Source organism: Pteropus alecto, unplaced genomic scaffold, assembly GCF_000325575.1.
Source record: "Pteropus alecto unplaced genomic scaffold, ASM32557v1 scaffold61, whole genome shotgun sequence".
Lineage (NCBI taxonomy): Eukaryota > Metazoa > Chordata > Mammalia > Chiroptera > Pteropodidae > Pteropus > Pteropus alecto.
In genome coordinates, this window is record NW_006434835.1 from 20307380 (window position 1) to 20333621 (window position 26242).

Genomic DNA, 26242 nt, shown 5'->3' on the forward strand with positions numbered 1-26242 from the left:
GCTGTGCCGCTTTACAGTCTGAGCCGTGCACAGGGGCTCCCTTCTCCCTGTCCTCACCAGCACTCATCTCTTATCTTTTTGATAATAGCCATTCTAAAAATTTGATTTATTGTACTTCAGCTTTACAAATCAGAGCTTATCATTCATAGAGTCTCTGGGTAAGAAAGAAATAGGGATTTTGCTTTTTAAGTTCTCCTGAGTTCTTGGGAAAATGATATATTGAGTAATTTGAACAGTTTCTGTATTGTTTTTAATTCCTCACCTCTTATAAAGAAGCTTGCTAAAGTATTGAATCATTGCAAATTCTGAATTAGTTGAGGTTGAATTATATAAATTATGCATTTATTATAATAAGCAGACTCTTAAAATGGCAGATTACATATGCATACAAGTGAGACAGGAATCTTTCTTCGCATAAAGAAATGTTCATTATTTTAACTTGCTTTTTCTAGCGGCAACTTGCAAGTTTACTCTTTGAGTTGGGATGCACCAATTCAGCCCTTCAGATATTTGAGAAGCTGGAAATGTGGGAAGATGTTGTCATTTGTTATGAAAGAGCCGGGCAGCATGGGAAGGTACGTAACAGTAATATTCTATGCACTGGCAAGAGCCTTCTTTCTTTGAGCATCTTTGCACTTGTTTTGTTTTTTAAGCCTACTTTTGCCAACAGTTCACTTACATTACATTACTTTATTTCACTTTTTCCCTCAAAAGTCTTTTAAAGATTTTTCTCTGATTTTTGTTTGAGCAGATTATGCGTCTCCATGTGTATGTTTATATTAAAGAGAAAAGTGGGCCAAATTGATATGGTATTTAATGTTTAAGAATAAATCATGAAAGCCTTAAAAACACTGTACATTTTGATCTCTTTCCTTTACTAACTCTCCTCATGTAGGACAACTTCAAAGTGAAATATTAGGAATAATTTTAAGCATCACCTGGGCTGTCTGTTGATCAGACAGAGGCTATGGCCTGAAGGAAGGTCACCTGGGAGTGAGAGCAGCTGGCTCGGTCTGTGGAAGAAAATCAAAGGGTGTGACAGCCCCCCTTTGGGGCAGAAGAGTTGTCAAGTGTGTAATGCACCTTTAATTCCACCTTAAATGTTGCAATATTTACATCTGTTATTAATCTATTGGTTTTTTTCCCCTTGTAAATGAACAGAATTTAAAAAATAATAAGGGGTCTGCATTGTGAATATCTGTTAAAACTGACACATTGAAATCATATGTTAATTTTGGTTTAAAATTTTAAATGACTAAATTTCTGTCATCAATATAATATATAAGCAGAGTACAACCCACAAATTGGATCATTTATATCTACAGTCGACCTTTTGCCATCACCATAAAAGAAATAGTGGTCCAAGTACATGTGTGTCTATTTCTTAAATACCTTCTTAAGCATGCTTGTTTTAGACTAGTAGTAAAAATTACATTCCTTCCACTAATCACTAATGGCAGCGAAGGTCTGAATTGTATCAGTTTAAGGAGGAACCAGTTTGGGAATAAAATTTTACTGTAGAAGATTATATAATTATAGTATTTTCATCCTGAGAAAGAACACCATAATTACCCATTCCAGTTCCCTCCTTTTCCAAATAAGGAAAGGAGTCTCTAATGATTTGCCTCAGGTAACAAAGCCAGTTATTGATTATTAAGCTGGAGAGGCTGCGAGGCGTAGTGGTTAAAAGCATATGCCTTTAGACTTAGGCTGGCTGGATTCAAATGCTAGTCTTGTCCGGTGCTAGTTTTGTGATATTGGGCAAGTTACGCACCACCCCCACCCCCACCGCATGCACCCAGATGCCTCAGTTTTCTCATTTAGAAGTACATAATCTACCACTTTACAAGTTTTCGTGGCATAATGTATATAAAGTACATAGAATGGTTCTTTCCTCATGGTGCTATGTGACTGCTGCTATTACTGCTGTGATTCTAAGACATATATATATATATATATATTGTTTTACATTTTAACATTTCTGAATTTGGAAAGTATCTAACACTTGATGGCACCTTCCAGTTGCTGTCAGGTGGCAAGCTGGACAGGTTGTCATTGCTTGTGCTTGTACAGCTTAATTGTGGCTGTATTTAATGTCATCATTTTTTATCAAGTTATGTACCCTGTGTTAGTGCTACATATGTGAGATGTAATTGCCACTTAAAATATCTTCAAAAAGATTCTATTATGATTTGGCATTGAGACAAAAAGTTATTGAATTCACAGAAAAGGACAGAAACAAAGTAGAGAAGTCTAAATTTGGTGTTAGCCAAGTAAACATTTACCATTGGAGATATCATCACAATTCCATTTACTTTTCTTTAAAAACAACGAGTAGGTGCTTTTTGAGAGCCAAGAAAAGAATATACCCCAAGGTAGATGAAGCTGCGTTTTGTGCTGAGATGTGTAAAGAAAGATTGCCGTTTAAAATGTCAAGCAATGTATCGAAGGCTAGAAAAATTGCCAATTTCTAAAAAAAATAGATCGAAAAAATATCAAAGCAGTGAGAGGCTGATATGATTCATTCAAGGCATTATGTCATAACTTAATTGAAAGCATTTTTTCTTTATTAGTTAAAAGTTAGTCTTACAATCGATGACGTCTGAAATTTGATGAAATATAGTGTTATGCTTCTCCAGGGACTGAGAATGTTTTTAGGGCCCATTGTCTGGCACTAAAGTAGTGCTCAGACATCTAAGAAAAGAATGAACGAATGAATGAATGTCTCGGCCCCCAGTCTGATGTAGCTCCTATCACAGTGTTCCACACTGTGCTAGTCCTTTGCATCAGTCAGTAAACAAATAAATAACCGTATATAAAAATATGATAGTTTTTAAGATAGCAATTTTTGAAGTAATTAAGCAAACTGGTGAGTCACAAATACCCAAAGCACGTTTTGAAATATTAAATTTATTTAATTATTTTTAGAAAGTATGGAAAGTAGAGACTTTAACTGCAGAAGAAAAAATATATTGAATCCATCCCTTTCAGATAATAGATTTGACTATGTCCTGCAAAGTAGTGTGGTATTAGTTTTTTAAATTTACACATGACCTTGTAAGAAATGTCTTATAATAATGATAAATTTCCATGTTTTTACTTACTCTAGAAAATGTATTTTAATTTTTAGAAGTGGATAGTTATTTACTTTGTCTTAAATCTTTTGAGTTATAGCTAAATATCCCTCAAAATCTTTTTAAAGGTTGATTTTAGCATTTTATTTGCCACATAAAAGACCTCCCTTACTTGCTTTTCTTATCCTATATTTACAAATCAGTTTAACCATGGACTCTAAAAAGCTTTGCTTCAAGTTGGAAGAAAATTTTTTATTTCTACAACAACTGAGATTATTTTAGTATTTGGTCATGTGCCAGTAGTTGTCACCACATTTTGACTTAACTAGAAGTTTGTGAAATTTTAATCATCGCATTTAGAGCTTAATGCTGTAATTTATTTTTAAAAGGCAAATTAGGAAAAATATCTTATTCTTATTATTGTGTTCTGGTGCTCATGTTTGTACCTCAGTATTGTAGAGTCTTAGATTTTCTAATTTAGAAACTACTTACAGAAATTCTCATAATTTAATGACCATTGGCAAAATAGCTATGGTTAATTTTGGCTTGACCTTGATTTGAGGTCAGACCTGGTTCTCATCTGTTAGCATTTAATCTTTAAAAGTTATCTGGCACACTATAACAGTTTCCCCAAGCATATGGACAAATTCTTATTTTGTTGAGCAGATTTGGTCCCTAAATGAAGAACAAAGACCGAACTGGCATAAGGTACCTGCCTGTGGGGGACAGGGGGACAGGAATGGAGAGAGAAGGGTTGTAACCTCTTTTCTTTTCTCGTTTTCTCTTGTTTCTGGGAAGTAAGGTTTACCTGAGATTACAGAGCCTTTGCCTTCATTATGCTACATTTGCAGATGATTATAGCCATCGGCTCTTAAAAAGTTTTCCTTGAAATTGCAGGTAACATTTAATATTTTTAACTACTGAGATTCTTTTAGCAGTTAGCTTGGGTTTTAAATTTTTTTCATCTAAGATAGTTTCTTTATATGACTTAAAAGATTTCCCACAAGTTCTCCCACACTATAGCCAGAGTGATCTTCCTAACAGACAAATCTGGTCATATCACCCCAACACTTTTCAGTAACTTCTCTTTGCCTCCAAGATTAAGTCGGAGCGCTTTAGTGTCAGAAGAAGTCTTTTATGTGACAAATAACACACACTACTTCATGATCTGACTCCTGCTCACACTGCCCTCTGCATTGTCCCCCTACTCTTATATCTCTGCTTCACCCCATTTTTACTTGCTCATCCGGGTTGTGCCCAGAGTTGCAGCAGGACTAAACTATTCATAATGTCTTGATTCTGCAGCATCGTTTCACCTCAGGACCTCCGTGTGTGCTTTTGTCTTTCTAGAACTTCTCCTTCTTCAGCTAACTCCTACTTATTCTTCAGGTTTCTCCTCGGCGATTACTTTCCACAGTGGCCTTTCCCTGATACCTCTCTCCTGAAGTTGGTGGTGTTCTGTGTGCTCCTATGACACCCACCACTCATATGCCATTTGCTGGCTTATCTCATCTCCTAAAGTATAAGCTGTTCAAGAATCAAACTTGTGTCTGTATTGTTTACAACTGTCTCCCCAACACCTAGCACAGGCCTGGCACATAGCAAGCACTCAAAAGAATTTGCTGAATGAATGACTGGTAGCTGTTCATGGACTAGTTCTTGCATTGAAGCGGATCTCCAAGTAGACACTCCTGTGGACTTTATGTGTGGGAAAAGATACCTCTCCAACCGTGTCACATATTCTTTCTCCAAAAATAAATTAGGAGGTCTCTCCTCTCTCATTTTAATCTTTTTAGGAATAGAAATGGGAGCCTTCAATAATTTTATTCTTGCTCAGCAGATGCTAACAATACTGTGAGTATATTGTTGTTCTGTAACACAATTTTTTTGAGTGCCTCTTACGTACTATTTTCTTTATATAATTATTTTGTCATTGTCATAATATTTATAACAACCTACAAAGTATGAATTGTTTTTGCCTTAGTAGCCCACCTGCCTTTTCCCACACCCGCCGTTCATCATGGTTGTTGTTAATCCCTTAAAAATTAGGTGTTCCATTTGTAAGTGAAAACTTGTGCTCACTTGAGTGATAAAAATAGGCAAAATAACTGAAAATACTCTATATCTTGGTAATATAAATAGGAGATGATCAGCTAATTGCATAACTAGGCCTGTTTTTAATTCTGTTTTATCTTGGACCTGGAGTATTTATATTGGCAAGTACCCTTTGAAAATTCAGGTCCTAGTGTGTGGTGTCGTCATACGCATAAATGTAAAGTGCAATTAATGAACAGTTGGCTCAGTGATAGACTGAATAGGACTAGGCATCACCACACAGAAGAAGCCTAGCCGAGAGTGACCAACTGTGCTGGGACGAAGTGTTTTGTACTTTTCCCCTCTCAGTTGCTGCTCACAGAACAGGAATTTAGATGAGGAGTAAACTGCCTTTCTGCTAGAAGGATTGTTTCTGGCAGCCATAAGAGTAGAAGGGGCTTTGGTGCTCTCCTAGCTCTGCCCTGTCATCCTTATTCACGGTGAGAAGATTGTGGAACACCTTTCCAGTGGTTGGTCTCCCTGTCCTTGAGGACCAGAATCTGTTTTTGCTTCGTGCATCTGGGAAGAAGACTGGAATTAAATTATGCCCAAAGTTGTTTGACTTACACACACACACACACACACACACACACACACACACACACATACACACACACAATTTTTTTAAGCCTAAAGCTATTGTTGGGTGGCTGAATCAGACTATTAGTGTGCCATTAATTTTTTAGCCTGCCTGTTTTTCCATCCTCTTGGAACAAACTTTTAGCTGTTAAACCTAATACTGTCATTTCTGTAGTCCTCAAAGACTCTCTTTATAGTTATTACCATCTCTGGGTCTAGAGCTCATTTTCCTCGCTTCATCCTTTGCCAAGAGAGCTTCTTATAGTTATTGGTCTGTTAGTTCTCCATTTCTATATACTGACCAGATACAAAGTCAGATAATTCCTTCTGCTGATTCACAAAATCAAGGCACAAATCATAGCCAAGAAGGGCAGTTTGTTTTGATAATTCCTGTGACTCAAGTACAAATCATTTTCCTGAACACTTTGATGTCCCTTTTCACCAGAAACTGAACTTAACTTTCACTCATATTCATTACCCAAAACCCAGGGCCTTGCTTCTAACAGGGTACTTCCCTGGGATCTTGATAGTTCTTTGGGTAAGATCTTTCCTCCCTCAAACCTCAAATTTTCCATATAACAACTTGCAGAAAAATATACCATCATAAGTGTAAATATGGCATTGTTTCAGTCTATTAACCCTTTTGCTTGCATATATCTGAAGTTCTCAGTGACCTCTCAACACTGGACCATGTGATCAAAAGGTATGTCAGCAGGGCAGGGGACTCAGGTATGCAGAATCTTCTTTCATACCATCAGTTTTGTTCCTCAGTGTTTTCAGTCCTAACAAGAGTCACTTCCTAGGTGTGATCACTTGGGTTAGAAGAGCCTGTGAAATTCAGAGTCTGCTCTGTGACCTCTCTGTTCACTAGGACTAAATTGTCATCAGTTATGTCTTAATTTAGTTAAACTCAATAGAGACGTCAGCCAGAGCATGTCCCCTAAATGAGTTCTGCCTTTGTTCCCAATGGGAAGAATCTTTCATGTCTCTATTCAGCATCTGAAGACCTTCAGAAAACATCAAGAGCCCTTTGTGACTTTAGTGTTAGTTTTTGTTGAATTCATCCAACATTTATAGAGTACGTACTGTATGCTGGGCAGTGCTGTTCCAAAGAGAGTAAGAGACAAAATTTACCTCCACCGAGCTTGTAGTCTGAATATTTTAGTATGACAAATGCTAAGATAAATATGTACAGATTCCAAATTCTATTTGGCTATCATATTTACAGATAAATATTTCTCCTCCTGTGCTTCTCTAAAGCAATAGTGCACTCAGTTTGTATCTTGTACAGATTCTTTCTTTGAGATATTTAGGACCTTCTCCTTTTACTCTACATACTTTTTTGGTTGAAATTAGCCTTATTGGAAAAATTTAGCTTTAACTTTGTAATATCAGTAGTTTTTCCATTTGACTTCACTTTCTCCAGTCTTGTTGGCTCAGTTACATAATCATCTACTTAGCAGTCAATAGCCGCAATTCTTCTATCTTGGAGAAACTTACACAGTTGACTGGTGTAATTATTTATAGAAAACTTTAATGTTCCTAGAAGCTATTTCAAGTTCCCTTCCTTCTTCCCAGTAGTGAAACCTCGAGCATTTTACTTTCTAGTAGAACGAGTTGAGAAAGAGCACAAACATGAGTTTAGAGTTTACTCTGTGCCTGACAAGATGCTACACACATTTCACATCTAATTCTTGTAGGTAAGGAACAAAGAAGGACAAACTCTCAAAATATTAGTTAACTTACTCATGGTCATACATTTAGTAAGTAGAGCTGGCATTTGAACCACCTTTCGACTGAAGGTACCTACTTCCTCAGAGATCTTCTTATAGTTGGCAGTCTATAGAATGGATTATGCAACATTCTAGGGATATGTTATGACTCTTTGGTTGTAAGACAACCAACATATACAAGCGTAGGCGAAAAGGGGAATTTATTGGTTCATGCAACTGAAAATTCTAGTGGAGCTGTCATGATGGCTATATCCAGAGGCAGAGGTGATGTAATCATGACTTTGCAGCTGTCTCCACGAGGCAGATAAGATGGCCCCAGGAAGCCCAAGTTTAGTAATCCCAGTGGAAAAGTGTGTCGGTTTCATGGCCCTAACAGAAAGGCTTAAAGGAGACCGAGGGCCTGAGTCGCGTGCCCTCGCCTCTGACAGGCCCCACCTGAACCCTGGGAAGGGCTTCTGTTATCAGAAGGTCAGGAAAGGGACGCCGAGCAGGAAAAAGCAGCTGATGTTTACTGTGGGGTGGGAGTGTACTGCTCTAAATCTGAAGTTGCAAGAGCTTTTCCTTACACAGTATTTTGAAAAAAGTAAACATTTTCAGGTGATTTCCTCTAAAAATCTAGGTTTCTTGGCTTCTCTTAAAAAATCAAATTACGTGGAAATACTGGGAATTCCTACATTATTGTGCTGACTGGTTGGCGTTGAGCAGTGGCTCTTTCCTTTTTGTATTCACTCACCAGCCTGCTTCATTCATTCTCAATAATTGGCAAGAATCTCTGGGCATTGAGTGTGTGACCCTCACTGGGAGCCATACAGGTTTCTCAGGTAGAGTAAGTAGAGTGTAATTTATTCCAATCATAATTAAGTAGGTTCTGCTTACGTCTTGGCTGACTTAATTTTATACTTAGATTCACTATGCATTGTTTGCCATACAATTGTATTAAGAATAATAATTAGTTGTGTACAATTAAAAAATAAAACAGATTATTGAAACAGCCTAGATACGTAAGATATGTAGATGTGTGTGGATAGGGCAGTGGTGTTTGGGGTTTGCAGCTGACAAAATTCTTGCAAGCACTTCAGGTTCATTGCAGCCAGTTGCCCATTTAAGTATGACTTTGCCTGTTTGGGAATATATTTTTATCCTATTTAATAGATGTTTAGGTGACGGATTTCTTGTATCCTGTAAGGATAGATATCTGTATTTTCCCATAGGGAAGTAGCAACCTGTAGCCAGAAATACCAAAGATTTTGCATTCTGTGAGCATTTCTGACCACTCCACATTTTAATATTACAAAAGTGATATTACAAGCTCTTGTGCTTTATTTATGTTCACTGGGCACGTCTTTTGTAGTTCTTTATTGGATAATAAATTATGTAAATTGGGTAAGTGGAGGAGGTGGGAGAACATTTTGGAGAAAGTAAAGAAGACTGAGCAATGCAATGTGACTAATTGAAGAAAGGAAATATATTGCCTGCAAGCATTGCCCTTGGGAAAGATAATTTTGTTGGCAGGACAAAGAGGTGTAAAATCTCAAGGAGAAAGAATTAACTTCTAACAGAAAAATATAGGATAGAAATTTGAGGAAAGAGGAGGCCAGTTCAGACCAAGCATGGTCCCTGCTCTCGTGTTTCTCACCTTCTTTAGAAGCTGCTCCACTCCCTACCTCCAGACCCTTCATCCAGTGTATAAAATACCTAGAACTGATATCGTATGGTACCAAGAAGTTGCATACCACCCACCCTCTGTGCTCCTCATTCTTAAAAAGTTTAGGTAGATGTGAGTTGATGGAAAAAGTATTTGCAGTCCTCAGTACCCTAGCATTTCCAAATGTGAAGGCTCTCCTGATTAGTATTGAATCTTTCATTCGTATTTTTTGTCTTCTTTCCAAAAGTTACAAACCCTAGGTCTGTGTTATATGTTTTGGACTCTAGTGAATCTCCATGCTCTATAATACAGTCCAGTTAGAAGTAGAATAAATATTCGTAGAATGGTATTTTTCGATCCTGCAGGTGCTTTAAGGGTATGATTTGATATTCTGAGTCTTGGACCCTATTTTTAGCGTAGGATATCTGTGGAGTATAGTGTTTCCTCATAATCTTTTTTACTTCTGTAAGGTTGGTAGTAATTTCTCACTTTTACTTTCTGATTTTAGTAATTTCAGTCTAAAGAACCACCTTTTGGTTTGTTTTTCTCTTTTTCTATTCTGTTTTATTTACACCCTAATCTTTACTATTTCCTTCCTTTTGCTTCTTTAGGTTTAGTTTACCCTTCTTTTTCTAGTTTCTTGTGGTGGAATATTAGGCGGTCAATTTAAAATCTTTTTTACTTTTTCAATATAGGCATTTATAGCTGTGCGTTTCCCTCTAAGCACCACTTTCCTTGCATCCCACACATTTTGGCATATTTCCAATATACACAAACATACAGACATATTTCATTTATCTCACAGTGTGATTTCCCTGTGATTTCTTTATTGACCTATTGGTTATTTGAGAGTATGTTGTTTAATTTCCACGTATTGATGACTTTCCCAGATTTATTTTTGTTACCGATTTCTAATTTCATCCCATTGTGGTTGGATAACATACTCTCTATACTTCAGTCTTTTCAAACTTAGTGAAACTTGTTTTACAGCCTAATATATAGTGTATCCCGGAGAACGTTGTGTACATTTGAGAAGAATCTGTATTCTGCTGTTGTTGGGTGGAGTGTTCTTAAGATGTTTGTCAGGTCTAGTGGTTTATAGCTTTTTTCAGGTCTTATATTTCTATCTTCTTATAGTCTTTCTATGCATTATTGAAAGTTGGTTATACATGTCTCCAAGTATGGTTGAATTCTGGATTTCTCCCTTCAGATCTGTCAGTTTTTGCTTCATGTAATTTGGGGCTCTGTTGTTAAGGGAATATATATACTTATGATTATTATACCTTCTTGATGGAGTTGAATATTATTAAAATACACCTTTCTTTATTCTATTAACAATTTTCGTCTTAAGGTGTATTTTGTCTGATACTAGTATAGACATTCTGGCTCTTTTTTGGTTTCTGTTTATATGATGTACCTTCTTCCATTTTTTCCCCCACTTGCAACTTGTTTGTGTATCTAAATCTAAAGTGTGTCTCTTGTAGACAGAATTTATTTAGATTGTTTTTTAAATCTTTTCTGCCAATCTCAGTCTTTGACTGGAGTGTTTAATTTCTTTACATTTACTTTAATTTAATTACTAATAATGTAGGATGTATGTTGATCACTTTGTTATTCGTTGTTTAGATGTCATGTCTTTTATTTTCCCATTATTGCCTTCCTTTTGGCTTGATGGATATTTTTCTAGTATACCATTTTAATTCCCTTTTCATTTTTTTTTACTGTTGTTTTGAGTTGTTGTCTTAGTCATTGTACTAGAGATTATTTAAAAATAGTAGATTTCATGTGTCTATTAAGTCTATCATTTGGTTATCCCCAGGGACAATTTCTAGTGATTGCTTTTTTCTCATGTAAGAGCTATGTTTTTTTGTTTTTTGCATTTTTTGTAATTTTTTTTTTTTTTTTTTAAATCAGACATTTAAAATAATATAATGTGGCAACTCTGGAAATCAAGTTGTTGTTGTTTGTGTTGTTTTTTGTTTGGTGGTATTTCTTGACTAAATATGTAAAATTTCTATTTTTTGTCCTCTGTAACCACTGACATCTGAGGTTTCTAGCTTAATGGTCAACTAATGATTGTACGGAAAATTCCTTAAATGCTTAAATCAACAAGTCTCCCAGTCTTGGGAGACCGATGGGTTGATGTGTGTGTATGTCGGGGGAAATGCTTTCAGGACTCAGCCAGGCGTAGACAACTCTGCCTTTACCACCTGGGCAAAGCTTCAAGGTCAGCTTGAGGTGAGAGCTTAGGGCCTTTGGGGTCTTTCCTGAACATGTGCACAGACCTTCATATGCGTGGTTTTCTAGATTCTCATGAATATGCAGGAGTTTTTTAAAGCCCTTATGTACGTCTCATTCCATTTTTTTGGTTAGCCTATTGTTTGCCCCAGCTGTTATTTACCACCTCAGGCAGCTGCAGAATTAATCAGTTGCCTCTAATTGTTTTGACAAAGGTTTTTCACTGGGCATGCTCACGTTGGGTTAAATAAAGACAGCATTGCAAGTGGGCTCTTCCAGGGAACCACCAGACTCGTCACATAATGACAGTTTTCTGGGAATAAGACTTCAGAGGCACGCCAAAGCCATTCTGTTCCCTCTGGTGGCTGCCAGGCTGCTACTTTTCACCATGATCGCCTGCTGCTGGTTTTCAAGGCTCTTGCAGTAGGGACGAGGAGATAGGAATGGTGCAAGTTAAAATGGCGCAAAACTTGTTGTTCCTATCAAGATTTTGCCATTTTTCTTGAATAAACACTCCCTGGATTACTTCAAGTCTTTGGTTAATTTCCAGAGTTCCGAAAGAGTTAATTCTAACACTTTTTATCAGTTTTCTTGTTAGGAATTTTCAGAGTGTTGGTGCCTTATGCCATCATTTTTGCTGATGTTCACCTTGGGAATATAGGAAAAGTATTGAACCTGAAATCAGGGTCCTGTTTCTCAGCTTCGTATCTTTTGGTTTGGGGCTGACCAGTTGACCAAGGAATCTAAGTTTTTATTTCTCTGTCTTAAAAATGGGCCTGTTAATATCTACCACTCAGAATTATTGTAGGGATTAAGTGAGATAATGCATTTAACAATGTAGTAGATAAAAACTAATCTATAAATCACTATCAAATGGAAGGACGCATAAGGAGTTTAAAAGGCAAAAATGAAGAAAAGATTGTATCATTTCAGGTTTTATTTATGGAAACAGAGCCACTTAAAATATTTTTGGTAATAAGGGGGCTTTCTAAAGGAATTAGATGTAACACAAATGTGCAAAGAAGAGCTGGGCCAATGAAGATGTGGAAGAGGGAGTTATGAGGATCCGGGTAAAAATAATTTCCCAGTCTACCTGAAGCATCATCAGCACAAATGCACCGGTCAGAATTTACAGGGGACTCTGAGAAGCCAGGTGCTTCCAGCCATTGAGAGAGGAACATGAAGGAGTCACTCATGGAGAAGTCTTGCATCGACCAGACCTGTGAGTCCACAGTGAAATGTCTGATGGTGGGCTTGGGGTTGCTAATGGTTGGCATTGCCAGCAATTGGAAAGACAAGCTGGACACATAAAGCAAGGACAAGCTGAGATCTTCAGGGCATCTCTGCATCTTTTTTTGACACCATAGTTAACCACAGCACCCTTCCAAGTGTAAAGACTGTTGCTTTACTTTTGCCTTTCAAATCTCCAACAAGTTCTCCTTCTGGCCAACTCCAAAGTGAAATTGGAAGGGAAAGGGATTTTAGAAACATGGTTTCCATCATAAGCAAGTTGCTGTAGCATACACCAGTGCACATGACTAGCCCTTTAACTTGTGGGTTTACTTGTTTAGAAAGTGCCAAACTACTAACAGGTACTGGAGTAATTTATAGACTATATTACGTAGTTTAAGAAAGTTTCTGATTTTGAGAAACATACAGTTTCTTTAAAAGTGATTTAGATACTGAAGCATTCCTAGAGCATATAGGAACAAAAATAACCAGTAACACATAAACATTTTTTTATATATCTTGCTTTATTTAATACATGAGTTCCTTAGAAGTACTGTATCAGATAAATTGTTATAAATTGAACATTTTCCTAATAGCAAGTTACAGTATAATATGATCAGTTCCCAATTGGTTTTTGATTAACATTGGCACACAATTTTTTATCTTAGTTTTTTGAGTTTTATTAGCATGATGTCATCAAGGTCACAGACTGGTGAGGTTTAATGGGATGGTGAGACAGCCAAGGTCCTTGCCGACTAAATTACCATCCAATCTGTGTAATTTTAAGGCAGTACAGGAAAGTGTACTTCTCTTTGTGCTAGTGAGAGCCCACTGCACCTGATATTGTCTGATTATTGGGTAGATAAAAACATTTGCTGTGTCAGTACCTGTTTGCCATGTGTCAGGGGCTGTGATGATTTTCTCCATTAGCAAGATCATGTCTGGAACTGTAGCTATAATTAGAGCCACCGTTATATTACGTTTATAATAATCTATGACATTTTCCAAGATCCATCTGTGTTCTCAGTTTAAATATATAGGTTAAACCACCCATACACACGGTACTTTCAGGTTTTTGATAGTGGCACCCATTCATGGGGTTTGCATAGATATGCAGTGTTGCTTTGGGTTTTCTCTTTTAATGGGAAGAGGAAGTTCAGGGGCTTTCACTTGGCCCTTTATTCCCCAGTAGCATTTACTGAGGGCTCTGCTGGTTGCTGATATTTCTCATTGAACTCTGTATTCAAGAATGAGAGAAGTAACCACTGGGTGGGTTCAGAGACTTACTAGACCTACCGTGGATGGACTGCTTCCATAAATCCAGTAACTCGTCGTGGTGATGTTCTGGACCCCAAAGGATTAGCATTAACTAAGTTAATTAACCCTGAAAAGATGAGGTTATTTCTTTTTCCCCAGGATACAATTACCTGGTAAATGGTTAATTACTTCTTTGCGGAAAGCTAGGGAAGAAGAATTATGGTGTATAATTGTTATGTTATCACAGGGTCCTTCCTCACCAGTATTGGCTTCTTTATTTGCTTTTTTTTTTTTTTTTAAATTTAAGAGGCTCTGAGTCTGTGAAGTGACTCAGGGGTACAAACTGGGTGAGAGATAGTGTTCTAACATGGCAATTCAAGTCAGATATCTGGTCTCCAAATATAGATTTCTTTCTTCCTTTCCTTTCCTTGCTTTGCATCTCCTGGCCTCTTCTCCCCTCTCCCCTCCCCCTCTTCTTTCCCTCCTTCATTCTCTCCTGCTTTTCCTCCTATTTCCTTCGTTCCTTCGTTCCTTCCTTCCTTCGTTCCTTCCTTCCTTTCCTTTTCTTGCTTAGAGTGGATTGACATATAGAAAATAACAGAAATCCAAGTGAAAATAAATGAGAGTTATTGGAGGATTTTAGGATTTTATCTGCTAGAAAGATAAAATTTGAATTTGTTTTCTCTTGGTATTAAATTTTCCCTCCATTAGTTCCTCCCTCCCTCCCTCCCTTCCTTCCTTTCTTCCTTCCTTCCTTCCATGGATCAAGTTTGAATTTAGTTGGCTGCCCATCTAATTTGTTCCTAAGTCTTCACGAACAGTCAGCCACCACCTAAGATCTATGTTAGTTGCACTGTTCAAATTATCACTCTAGCTGTGCCAAATGACTATGCTCATCTTGCTTCCAGGCCAGTCTCTATTACCTTCTGTTCCAATCATCTCTATTGAAATCAGGAAGCTCATTTCAATAGAAGGATCTCCAGAGTTTCCCCCCAGCTTACACGGGACATTTATCAGCACATTTCAAGGATGCTGTTACTCCCATATACAATGTGTTCCTCAAAGCCAAGGTGAAAGGAGTAACCCTTGGGTTCTCATAGGAGACATTGTTAAGGTTGGGTGAAGAGGTTGCAAATAATAAATTAACAACAGCTTTTCTAAGTTCTTTCCTCCCCATTATACCAAGGAATTTCTGGCATCTCAGCTTTAGTTTTGGCCACGTTTGAGTCCAGGTTTTAGTCAAGCAATTGAGCAAATAATTTAGAACCATCCCCAGCTGCTTGAGTTAGCACTGTGAATCAAAAATTTCTGATGAGCATCTAAATTCAGCTGATTTACAATTGTGATCCTCTTTGCCTGTGGTCTAGTGCTCTTAGATTCTCTTTTTCCATATGGTCCCAAGGTTTTCCCTGTAGAAATTACTGACATCTTGCAGTTCTTTTTGTGTGTAAGTCTGGAGGCAGTGAGGGATGGAAGGAGTTAGGTATGAGAATCAGTGTCCTCCTGCGAGGTAACTACCTGAGCTGCAGCTGTTGTACTTTCTTTAAGCAAGAGAGCACTAATCTTATCAGATAGGGGAGGGTCGCCTCTGCCGGCCTAGGAAACTCAGAAGAGTTGAGGAGTTTCTGTTATCTGAATCATTCCAACGTCCTCATTAAATTCTTGGGTCTTGCTCTTTCATAATCAATGCCCTCTTCTGCTCCTGGCCACGAACTAGCTGGTAGTAGAGTAACCCTCTTACCTTAAACAACTGTTCCAGTAATTATTGCTATGTTACAAACCATGTAAAAACTTAGGTGGCTTAAAACAGTAGCAGTCATTTATTTATCTCTCATTGTTTCTGTGAAACAGAAATTTAGGAAGGGCTTGACTGGTCCACCTATGACACGAGAAAGGTGAGGTGGCACGACATTAACTTGAAATGAACTTCGTTATATTGAAGATGCACATGAGTAGGCCTAGAACAAATAATAAAATGATGTGTAGCTAAAAGGCAGTAGAGGAAATAAGATGAGTAACTAAGACATATTAAATCAGCCCACTCAGATGTCTTAACTTTCATACAGAACTGGTGAAACCGAATTCATCCTATACTGTGATTCAGCAATCCTGTGGGAGCAGTGTCTACATTTGATTTTTGGCTGGACCAGCTCGGCAGTTATAAGGGAAAAGAAATTCTTTTAGGCAGTCATAGAAATTCCATGAAGATAAGATATAAAACACTTAATGTCTTTTTTTTTTGAGCTGTTCAGTGAATTTAGAAGCAGCTACCCAACCTCACAGTCTCGTATTCTCTCACATTGTTCTATCACTTGGCACACAAAAGCCTTGCATTGGACAGGTGCTTTGTCGTAAGTTACCAGGGATAATTGAACCTGTTCATCACTGGATGTCGTGGACTAACAGTGTTCTGCCCTCTCAAGATCACTGGATCTTCACTGTCTTCAAATCCAACCCGATCAGATAACCAGTCACAAATAGTCATTTTCTGCAGGGTTATGTTGCCTGCAGTCACTTCTGTACCCGGTTACTGTTATGCTCATTGTTTAATTGCAGACCACAGACCCCATTCTAGCTGGTTAAAGCAGAAAGAACTTATTAAGTGAATCAGCCTTCAGAATTCCTGGGAGAGTGTGGGTATCAAGTTTCAATGCCATGCTGCCAAGGGAAATGCCATCAACTACATCGTAAGATCATTTCAGCAAGAATCCTGCTGTGGCTACAGTCTGTTACACGTAATTCGTTTGAATACATAGACATATACATATAAAAATGCATATGTCAAGTATTTATATAGATGACCTTACAGAATTATGGTTAGATACATTAATATCATATGACCTGTGAGCAGAGGAATTGCACAGATTATATTTTAAAACTTCATGTTTATTTTGGCCATTTAGGACTTAGAACTGTTTTCCCTTAGAATCTATTTTATAAATTCTGGTTCTGTTTTCAGACCATGCCAAAAAGCCGACATAACCCATACTGTATCAGAAATGCAAAAGGGCCAGCACCCAAAGACACTTTGGGAAGCACAGCCATCTTTTAAAAGATTTCACAAAAAAATCAGACTGCTTAAGAATTCTAGAAATATCCAACCTAAAGAATTAAATATACAAACTTTAAGATTGCCAGCTACTTCAGTTAGGGAGTCTAAGATATCATTTCGGCTACCAAAGGATGGCCGCCTGGATATCTGCATCCACGTGGCCATGGCTCTCTTAGCATCTTTGGTGACTCCACTGCTATTTATGTGGAAGTGTTTGTGTATGAGGATGGAAAGCAGTGCTACTGCTGTGCTTCCTGTTCTCTGTCGAAATCAATCAGAAACAGTAGGTAACAGACATGGGTAGGGCAAGTGGGGATAAATTTGTACAGATCAGCTTGGATGACGAGGTGAATCTGAATTTTGGACATATGAAAATAGTACCCAAGCCCGTGCACTGTGTGGTCTTTAGTTTCTAAAGCGAATGGACTGTCGGGAAGCAGATAGGTCTTGTGTGAGCAAGTTTTATCTGAGAGGTGCAGTTTGGTTATGAGGTAGGTGTTTAACTCTGCCCATTAAATCATACCCTCTTCCTTCTTTTATAAATGTCTCAGCAATCCAAGGCTCCCTGAGCATACTATTTTAAAAACGGAAAAACATACTTCGTTGATGTTGGGTAGAGGTGAATTAAAGGCATTGCTCTAACAAATGGTCACAGTACTGACAGCCAGAGTGGGGAGCAGGGAAATGAGTCCCCCCAATATCATGAAGTAAGCCTCTCCTTGTTGCCTTTCATGAGAATTTCACATGCCAGTAAAGCAGTATTCACCACTTTTTATTCCTTCCTTTTACTTGTGTCTTATTTGGCTTGTGTCCTAGATGCATGAAAGAACCAGGTCATCTCAAACTTATACAGTAAAATTTTGGATCGTGTGAGTTAAAACATGTATATATATTTAAAAAATAGCAATTTAGTTATTTCTGTTGTTATTTCTAGGCAGAAGAAATCCTTAGGCAAGAGCTGGAGAAGAAAGAAACTCCAAGTTTGTACTGCTTGCTCGGAGATGTCCTCCGAGACCACTCTCACTATGACAAGGCCTGGGAGTTGTCCCAGCACCGCAGCGCACGTGCCCAGCGCTCCAAAGGCCTCCTCCACCTGCGACACAAGGAGTTTAAAGAATGCGTGGAGTGCTTTGAACGCTCGGTGAAGATTAATCCCATGCAGGTTAGACAATTCACAAAACCCATGCACTCTTGGCACTGACGTTTTTCTTTGATTTTGATTCTTACCGAATGAGCACCCATTTTCTGTCCCAATGACTGGTGAGCTTGTCTCTGAGAGCAAAGAAAGAGCTTAGTCTCTAAGACACTTCTTGCTTGTCACCGAAAGTGGACAAGTAGGTTTTTCCTTGTTCATTTTTTTGTTGTGTTCCACTTATTGACTTTTCTGTTTCACTTTGTTATTTCCGTTAACTGTCCTTAAGGCAAATACAGCTATTAAAATTAGGTTCCATTTTGAAAAGAAACGTTAGGAAGGAAATGAACCAGAAGTAAAAGTACACACAGTGTAGGACTCTGCAAGTTATTGCTGAAATCAATAATGAAAGAAAAACTTTTTTATAAATAAGGTAACATATAGAATGGATCGTTGATCATTGTAAGAAACAATGTCAGTTTTTATAAACACATACATGCTTTTAAATGTTAAAGAAAATTTAAAGGTTCGAAAAAAATAATACAAAAAGTCTAGATCTTTAAAATGAGTGACAAGATAAATCCACAGGAGAGGACCTAATTTTGAGGGGAAAGACAACAACCTTATTTTGTACTTAATGATATTAGTGAAATGATTTTATTCTCATAGGCATTTTTTCATTTAATCAAACTTTCTTTAGAACCGCTTTCCCATTTCAGCAATCAGAGGCACACATGACTGTCGACCATAACTCCTGACAAACATGTAAACTGACTTGGTATAATTCTTGTTAAAATACGAATTTATAATGAATTACTAATGTTTACCAAGCATTACTATGAGCCAGGCGCCTCGTTAGGCATTTTGCCAACATTGGAACCAAGACGATCTGTCTCTGGAGCCTGCACTCTTTTTTTTTTTTTTTTTATGGTATAAAGCACGTGACATAAAATTTTCCATCTTAACCATTTCTAAGTGTACAGTTCTGTAGTGTTAAGTATATTCACATTGTTGTGCAAACATCGCCATTCATCTCCACTTTTTCATCTTGCGAAATTGAAACTCTGTACCCGTTAAACAATAACTCCCTCATTCCTCCTCTCTCTAGTCGTGGGCAACCATTCTGCTTTCTGTCTCTGAATTTGACTACTCTAAGTACCTCATAGGAGTGGAATTATATAGTGTATTTCCTTTTGTGACTGTCACATTTTTCTTAGCCTAATGTCCTCAAGATTCATTCATGTTGTAGCATGTGTCAGACTTTCCTTTTTAAGGCTGAATAATATTTCATTGTATGGATGTGACACATTTTGTTTATCCATTCATCTTTCAGTGGATACTTGGGTTGTTTCCACTTCTTGGCTGTTGTAAATAATGCTGCTATGAACTTGAGTGTGCAGGAATGGTCGTTTTTGAACTGGGTAGACTCAGAGCATGTCTTTTACATTGAAAAAGAACCAAAAGTACATTTTTTTTTATGACGGGTTAAGATAATTACTTATTCTTCTCACTCTGAGTGGTGAATACATGAGAAGCTTTCAAATCAGCTGGCTGGTAAAAAGCCTGGAGAAGAGAGTAGGACAAGTATAAGTACAGATTATCAGCAGAAATCGACAGTGGCATCTGGCAGCAGGGATGCTTCACGTATATTTAGAAGGTGGTTTTTGTTGACAGCTTGCTCTAAAGTCAGTGGTTCGCAACAGGGGACGATTTTGTTCCCAAGGGACATTTGACAGTTGAGGGCAGTATACTACTGGACTCTAGTGGGTAGAGATCAGGGGTGCTGTTAAACATCCCATAATGCACAGAATAGCTCCCCATGATAAAGAATTATCCATCTTAAAATGTCAGTAGTTCCAAGGTCAAGAAATCCTGCACTAAGTTGATTATCACTAGGCTTTTTTGACAGAAAATAGAACTCAATATTGCGTTGTTAAAATTTTATTTTTACTTATATGGAGGACTGTATCATATCCTTGCTTATCTTAGTAGTCTCTACCTAAAGGTTACATAACCACAGCTGTCATAAAGAGTGGGGAAAAGAAATTCATTCCCTTGACCTCCATAGTCTAAGTTAAATCAGTGCCAGGTACATCACAGACATGAATTGTGTTCCCAAGTACTGTCTCTTCTCAACATCTTAGCATTAACATTTTTCTCCTGCCTCACCAGCTACTCCTTCCCAGTCTTCTTTGTTGGTTCCTGGGGTACTCTAGGACTTAGTGCTTGGGGCTTATCTCTGTCTACACACACCCCTTGATTTCATAGCTTTCAGTACCATTATACACTGGCAGTTCCCACAGGTTTATTTTCAGTCCAGTCTTCTCTCATGAATGCTAGACTCATATCTATCGGCTTCTTCAGTTTCCCCATTTGTTATTCTAACTTAACATTCCGGTATCCAAAATACTGTTCTCTCCCTTCTAAAAACTTTCCCCGCCAAAGTCTGCCCCATCTGATCTTAGAGTCATCCTCGATTCCTCCTTCTCTTATATCCCACATCTAACCTATCAGTAAATCCTAGCGGAGCTACCTTCAAAATATATCTGGAATCCAGTGCCTTCTTACCACCCGCCACCATTCTGATTCAAATCTCTGTTATCTCTCACCCGATTAATATATTATCTCCTTACTGGTCTTTCTGCCTCTGTCCTTGCCCCATCTGTCTACTCTCAGTGAACATCCGAGTCGATCCCTACAGCGTGAGTCAGACGTGTTAACCCTCTGCACCATCACCTAGTGATGATAGCCGAAGTTCCTGCATGGTTCTCAAGGCTTTCCCCAGCCTGGTTCCTGTTCCTTCTTGCCTTTCCCTCCTCCCGTTCCCCACCTTGCTCAGCCAACATTAGCCTCTCTGTACTTTCTCAGATATTTCAGGCACATTCCCGCCTCAGGTTTTAGCACTTTTTCTTCCAGATATCTGCCTACTTTATTCCAATACTTCATTCAAGTCTTTGTTTAAATATTACTTTCTTGGACAGGACTTCCATGGTCATTCTTTTTTAAATCATAGCCCTACCTATACTTCTTAATTTCCTTTCCTGCTTTATTTTTCTCCATGGCACTTAGCACCTTCTAATATTATGTATAACTAACTTAAAAAAATTCTTCTTCTCCATTAGACTGTAATTCCCATGAAGGCAGCAATTTTTATCTCTAAGGTTCATTTATATTTTCCTAGTGCTGTAACTGTGCCTAGCATATATTGGGTATTCAATAAATATTTGTTGAATGAGTAAATAAATAATATCTTTAACCATTATTCAGTCAGATATATACTGATTGTCTGCTGTGCACATAGCACTGAGCCAAAGAATGAAGCAGTAGCAGAGATCACCAGGTAGTTTGGTTTGTACCCTCTGGGACAATCTAGCAAAAAGAACACAGACAAAACTAGCCAATAATATGAGGCATCAAAGAAATACCAAGTGAATTATTTGTAAAGAACTAGTTATATAGAGACCAAAGAGACTATCACTGCTTTTGGTAGACATTAGAGAGGATGTTTCTTGGAGTTGAAGGGAATAGGGCACTTCAGTGGGAAAGCTAGACTGGAGCCAGATTATGAAAGGTCTTAAATGTGAGGCTGAACTCTTTGGCTTTGTATTTGGCAGACAAGGAACCATTGAGGGGTTGATTTGTGTTTGGCTTCGTTTTGGATGAAGGAATGTGGTGTGCGTGGAGGTAATTTAGGAATATTGTTTTGGCAACACTGGACATGAGACATACTCGAGGTAGGCAGGGTTAGGAGGCTGTAGCAATTGTCTAGCATGACAGTTTTCAGTGTTGAAGGGGCAACAGGAAAGAAGGGATGGATATAGGGAATTTGCAAAGGACGACTTAGCAAGACTTAATGGTCTCATTATATAATTTTGAATTAATTACTTACCGAGACAAAAAAGTGACAGTTGTTCAAAGCAGCATCACAGTACAAACAGATGTTATGTAGGATATTCTGCTGTTTGTCATATGGATTCAATTCAGGCAGGCTAGCAGCCATGCCAAAATATGCAGGCATTTGATGCTGCAGTTGTATAGAACTACTGCAAGATGCGAACTTGAACTCCATAGGCTCATTATAACTATGATCCAAGTTTGAACTGTCTCTGAGGGACGAGAGCTCCCACATGCTATTGTCTCCCTTAAGTCCTGGAATAAAAGCAAATAGAAAGAGGAATTCTATCCTCTTTTCTCACACATGTCCATATGGTTAGGTTTAATAACAAAATTTAGGCAAAATGAGAGTGATATTCGAATGGCTTTTGTGCATTGTCATGACTTTCTGAAATCGAGTTGGCATAAAAATAGGAGTGTTTGGTTTTATATCAGGGGTGGTTTGCAAAACTACATGCATCATCTGTGGTACATTTGTTAGAGAACCAGAAGACATGCATACCATCTACATTCGTGGTTTTGAGATTGCTAACTATCATTTATTTATAAACTTATCAGAAAAATATCAATGACATAGCATTAGAATTTGATATGAGTAAGGATCTGATTAAACTATATGAATACCTACTAAGAAAATTAAATTCTGTAATATATTGCAGAAATGTGCTAATGTCATAAATGTATAGCTTGAATCATGTTCTTTTTGTTTTTCAAATGTTCAGATAATCAGCATTTCAATTTTTTTTTTACTTTATTTTTCAAAAATAATTTTACTTTCGAAAGTGGTTTTTGGATAGAATGAGATTATAGGTCCATGATATAATAAAACCAGTTTGTTGATCAACAATTTGTTGGTTAAGAGATTAGGTCTTTTTAACTCATATAATTTTAAATTTTTTTTTTATGTCTTGCTTCACTTTCAAAAATGTTGCAGTTCGAACAGTACATTATGTGGTTGCCTAAGTAAGCATTATCAAGATCCTACTGTGTACCAGATATGGATGTAGGAATGAATTAGGCTGTGTCAGCCTATCAGCAGAGAGCAGGGAGTTTCCGCTGGGAAATGATATGGATAGAACTAGTTTATGAAGGGCCTGAAATGCCTTTTTTCAGGATTATGTAACTCTATAGATGCGGAAGTCTGTTGTGGTTCAGTAAAGAGTGATATGACAGAAGTGATATTATAGTAGTGGAATTTAAAACATTCTATCCTCTCTTCTCACACATGTCCGTACAATTAGGTTTAATAACAAAATTTAGGCAAAATGAGAGTGATATTTGAATGGCTTTTGTGCAGCATTGTCATGACTTTCAGAAATCAAGTTGGTATAAAAATAGGAATGTTTGGTTTTGTATCAGGGATGGTCTGCAAAACTACAAACTAAGTTTAAATAAGGAATGAATGTCACTTATGAGTGATCGGTGGCTTTAGCAGTGAGGATGGAAAGGTAGAACAGGTTGAAGCCTCATTATACAGGAAAATTTTCTGGGACTTATTCATTGGACCGGCAGGTTGGAGGGAATCCAAGCAAATGCCAGTTTTCTCAATTGTCTGCTTAAAAAGGAAAATATCTCTATTGGTAGGTAAAGAGAATTCAAGAGGAAGGGAAAATACTGCTTGTAGGGGAAGACGATGTGATTTTGGATGTCAGGTATGAAGATGTTTCGCTAAGTAGAAGTGGCCGATAGTCCACTGGACATGAAAGCCTGAAGCCCAGCAGTGAGGCTGGACCGGAGCTTGCAGGTTGGGGCTTTTCTGTGGAAGTCAGGTGAAGCCGGGCAAGTGAATGAATTCTTTACAGAAAACTGTGTTGGAAAACACCAGGCAAAGTCCTGAACTTTATGCATCTCCCGCAGTTGGAAGAAGTTAGCAGAAACAGCACCAGTAAAATATGATTCAAACAAAACACTCCAGAGTTTTGATCAGATAGACAGAAGGAAACCCAAGGAAGGGATTCGTGGAAACTAAAGGAAGAATAAGTGTAGTGAGGAATGTCACATGTAGTGATAAAGTCCAAAAAAAGGCTAAGAAGAGGTCATTGGATTTGGAGCTCACTAATGACCTTCAAAACCAGCTCCAGGAGGTTTTAGGGTGAGTGGCAGATGAGGAAATGGATACAGTATCTATAGACTGTTCATTTTAGGAGCATGTCAAAGAGGTGAGAGTCAAAACGTGGAAAATTATACCGAGGGGCAGAAGAGCCAAGTAAAACTATTCAACATACTGGACACCTTGACATCATTGAAAGGAGAGAATGAATCCAGTGAATAAAAGAGAAAGCGAATGTTACAAAGAGAGACGGGAAGATCACTTGGGAATATCATTCTAGGGAAGAGTGGAATAAGAAGAGATGAAGGTATTAGCTCCAGAAACAGGAATAATATTTCTAATGATACTGGAAAGAAGATGAGAGCATTAATATTGTAATTGCAGTGTCTGTTTCTGAAGCATCTTCTATAGTCTGCGCGTGAATATAAGTGTAAACTCTTTATACACCAGTTTGAGGTATTGAGGAAGATACAAAGAATTGTGTTGAGCCATGGCCTCTTGCCTTGCTGTGGTTTTTATGGGCTAAATGGAGAGATGAGGCAGAAACAACTTTGCATGTGACCAAGGAGTAAAGTTAATAGACAACATATTTGTGTTGTTTAATGACAGCATTATGACCCAAGCCAAATCCAGAGGCGGCCTGACAGGGATGCTGTGAACTAGCAGGAGTGGTTAGGATTTGGACAGGAGGAAAAATTGGGAAAACATGTTTCAGGAAAGGAGATCAGCAGATGCAAAAACCAACCATGTAGAAAGCAAAGGTTTCTTGGTAACTACAGGTTTTGACTGTTTATTTTTGTATTCAGTTATAATAACAATAGCAGCTAACGTTGAATATTTACTAAGTGCCAGGGACCGTTCTAAGCATTTTTGTTATGTTTTTAATCCTCAACAGTATCCCTGAGGTACTTACTGTTTTTACCCTCATTTCACAGACGAGGAAAGAGATGGGTAAGTAATTTGCTCCAGATCCAACAGTTTATGAGATGGGGGGCTGGAATCTGAGCACAGGCATTCCAGGTCCAGAGCAGCTACTCTTAGGCTCTTCTCTGTTTGGCTCTGAAGGACATCGTCTGATGTTAGGAAGCAATGATGCATTTGGCTGAGGTCGAGTTAGAAGTTGTGGAAAGCCTTGAATATAAGACTGTCAAGTTTGAACTTTTTCTTCCATTAATTCAGAACCATGGGGCCATTCATCAAGAGCGAAGTGAAATTATATACCTTTGATGTTTTGAGACAGTTCAGCACATGACAGTAAGGGAGTCTCTGTGACACCAGGAAATTTTAGAGAAACTGAGGCAGCCACCTTCCCAGTCCATTCTATAAATAAGATAGAACTTTTATGGTATAAAATACTCTGTGATTTTAATTATCCTGGGAGCTTATGCTCTTCCTTGATTTGTAGGCTTAACTTGCTCTTTCACCTTAGCGTTCGAAGGAAGAAAATGTTATTAGAAATGGAGTTATAGAGTTTCTGTTGTGAACCTTGTGTTAGTTGTGGTGGGAGGTTGGAGCTTACGTTCCAGTGGAGAAGACAGGATGAACATATGCGAATAATATGTAGAGAAAAAGACTCCTTTTTGTTCTCCCTCTCTTATATTGGTAAGCAATAAAAAATGAAACTCTTAAGGTCTAACTCGCATACCTGCCAAGAAACACAAGCACAGGGTAACATGTGGGCTGTAGCTGCGACTGCGAGTCTGAGGGAAGTGGGGAGGGCAGAAGCTTCGCTGCCATAGACCTCATTCCGAATCCTCGTAATCCCAAGGAATATGACATCAGGAAGTCACTCCACCTTTCTGGGCTTCGGTTTCCTCCTTCGTGAAGTGGAGATTATGATCCCTATCTCGATTTGCTGCTGGGAAAATTAGAGCTAATATATGTAAAGTGTCTAACATATTTCCTGGCTCATAATAAGTTCTCATAGATGTTACATGGTGGTGTTTTCCTGTCCTGCCTATTGCAATGTGGTAGTGGTGGTGCTAGAATATCATCATTGCCCCTTATCTGTAGCCTAAAAATAGGGAGATGACATCTAACAGGAGAGACTCAAATGCAGATGACATGTAAACACCTATATACCTCATGTTGTGAATGCTCTGGAAAGAGTAGGAAAATATAAGAACCATGGTAACCAAATCTAGGACGGGACTAAGAGGAGGGCACTAAACAATTAATAGCCTACCTAGTAAAAGAAAAAAGTGTGTATACAATTTCGTTGCTCTTTTAATTTAAAGGAAGACACTAAAATACAGGAAAGTAGT

General features: G+C 38.0%; 1 protein-coding gene across 1 annotated transcript in view; it reads left to right on the plus strand.

Annotated features, from left to right (window-relative positions):
• The window catches only part of TTC27 (tetratricopeptide repeat domain 27), a 137841-nt gene that overhangs the window by 76849 nt on the left and 34750 nt on the right, over positions 1-26242 (plus strand). Inside the window, exons 12-13 of the mRNA XM_006910377.2 lie at positions 453-575; positions 17837-18064. Coding sequence (XP_006910439.1) covers positions 453-575; positions 17837-18064 — 351 coding nt within the window. The remainder of the gene's footprint in view (positions 1-452; positions 576-17836; positions 18065-26242) is intronic.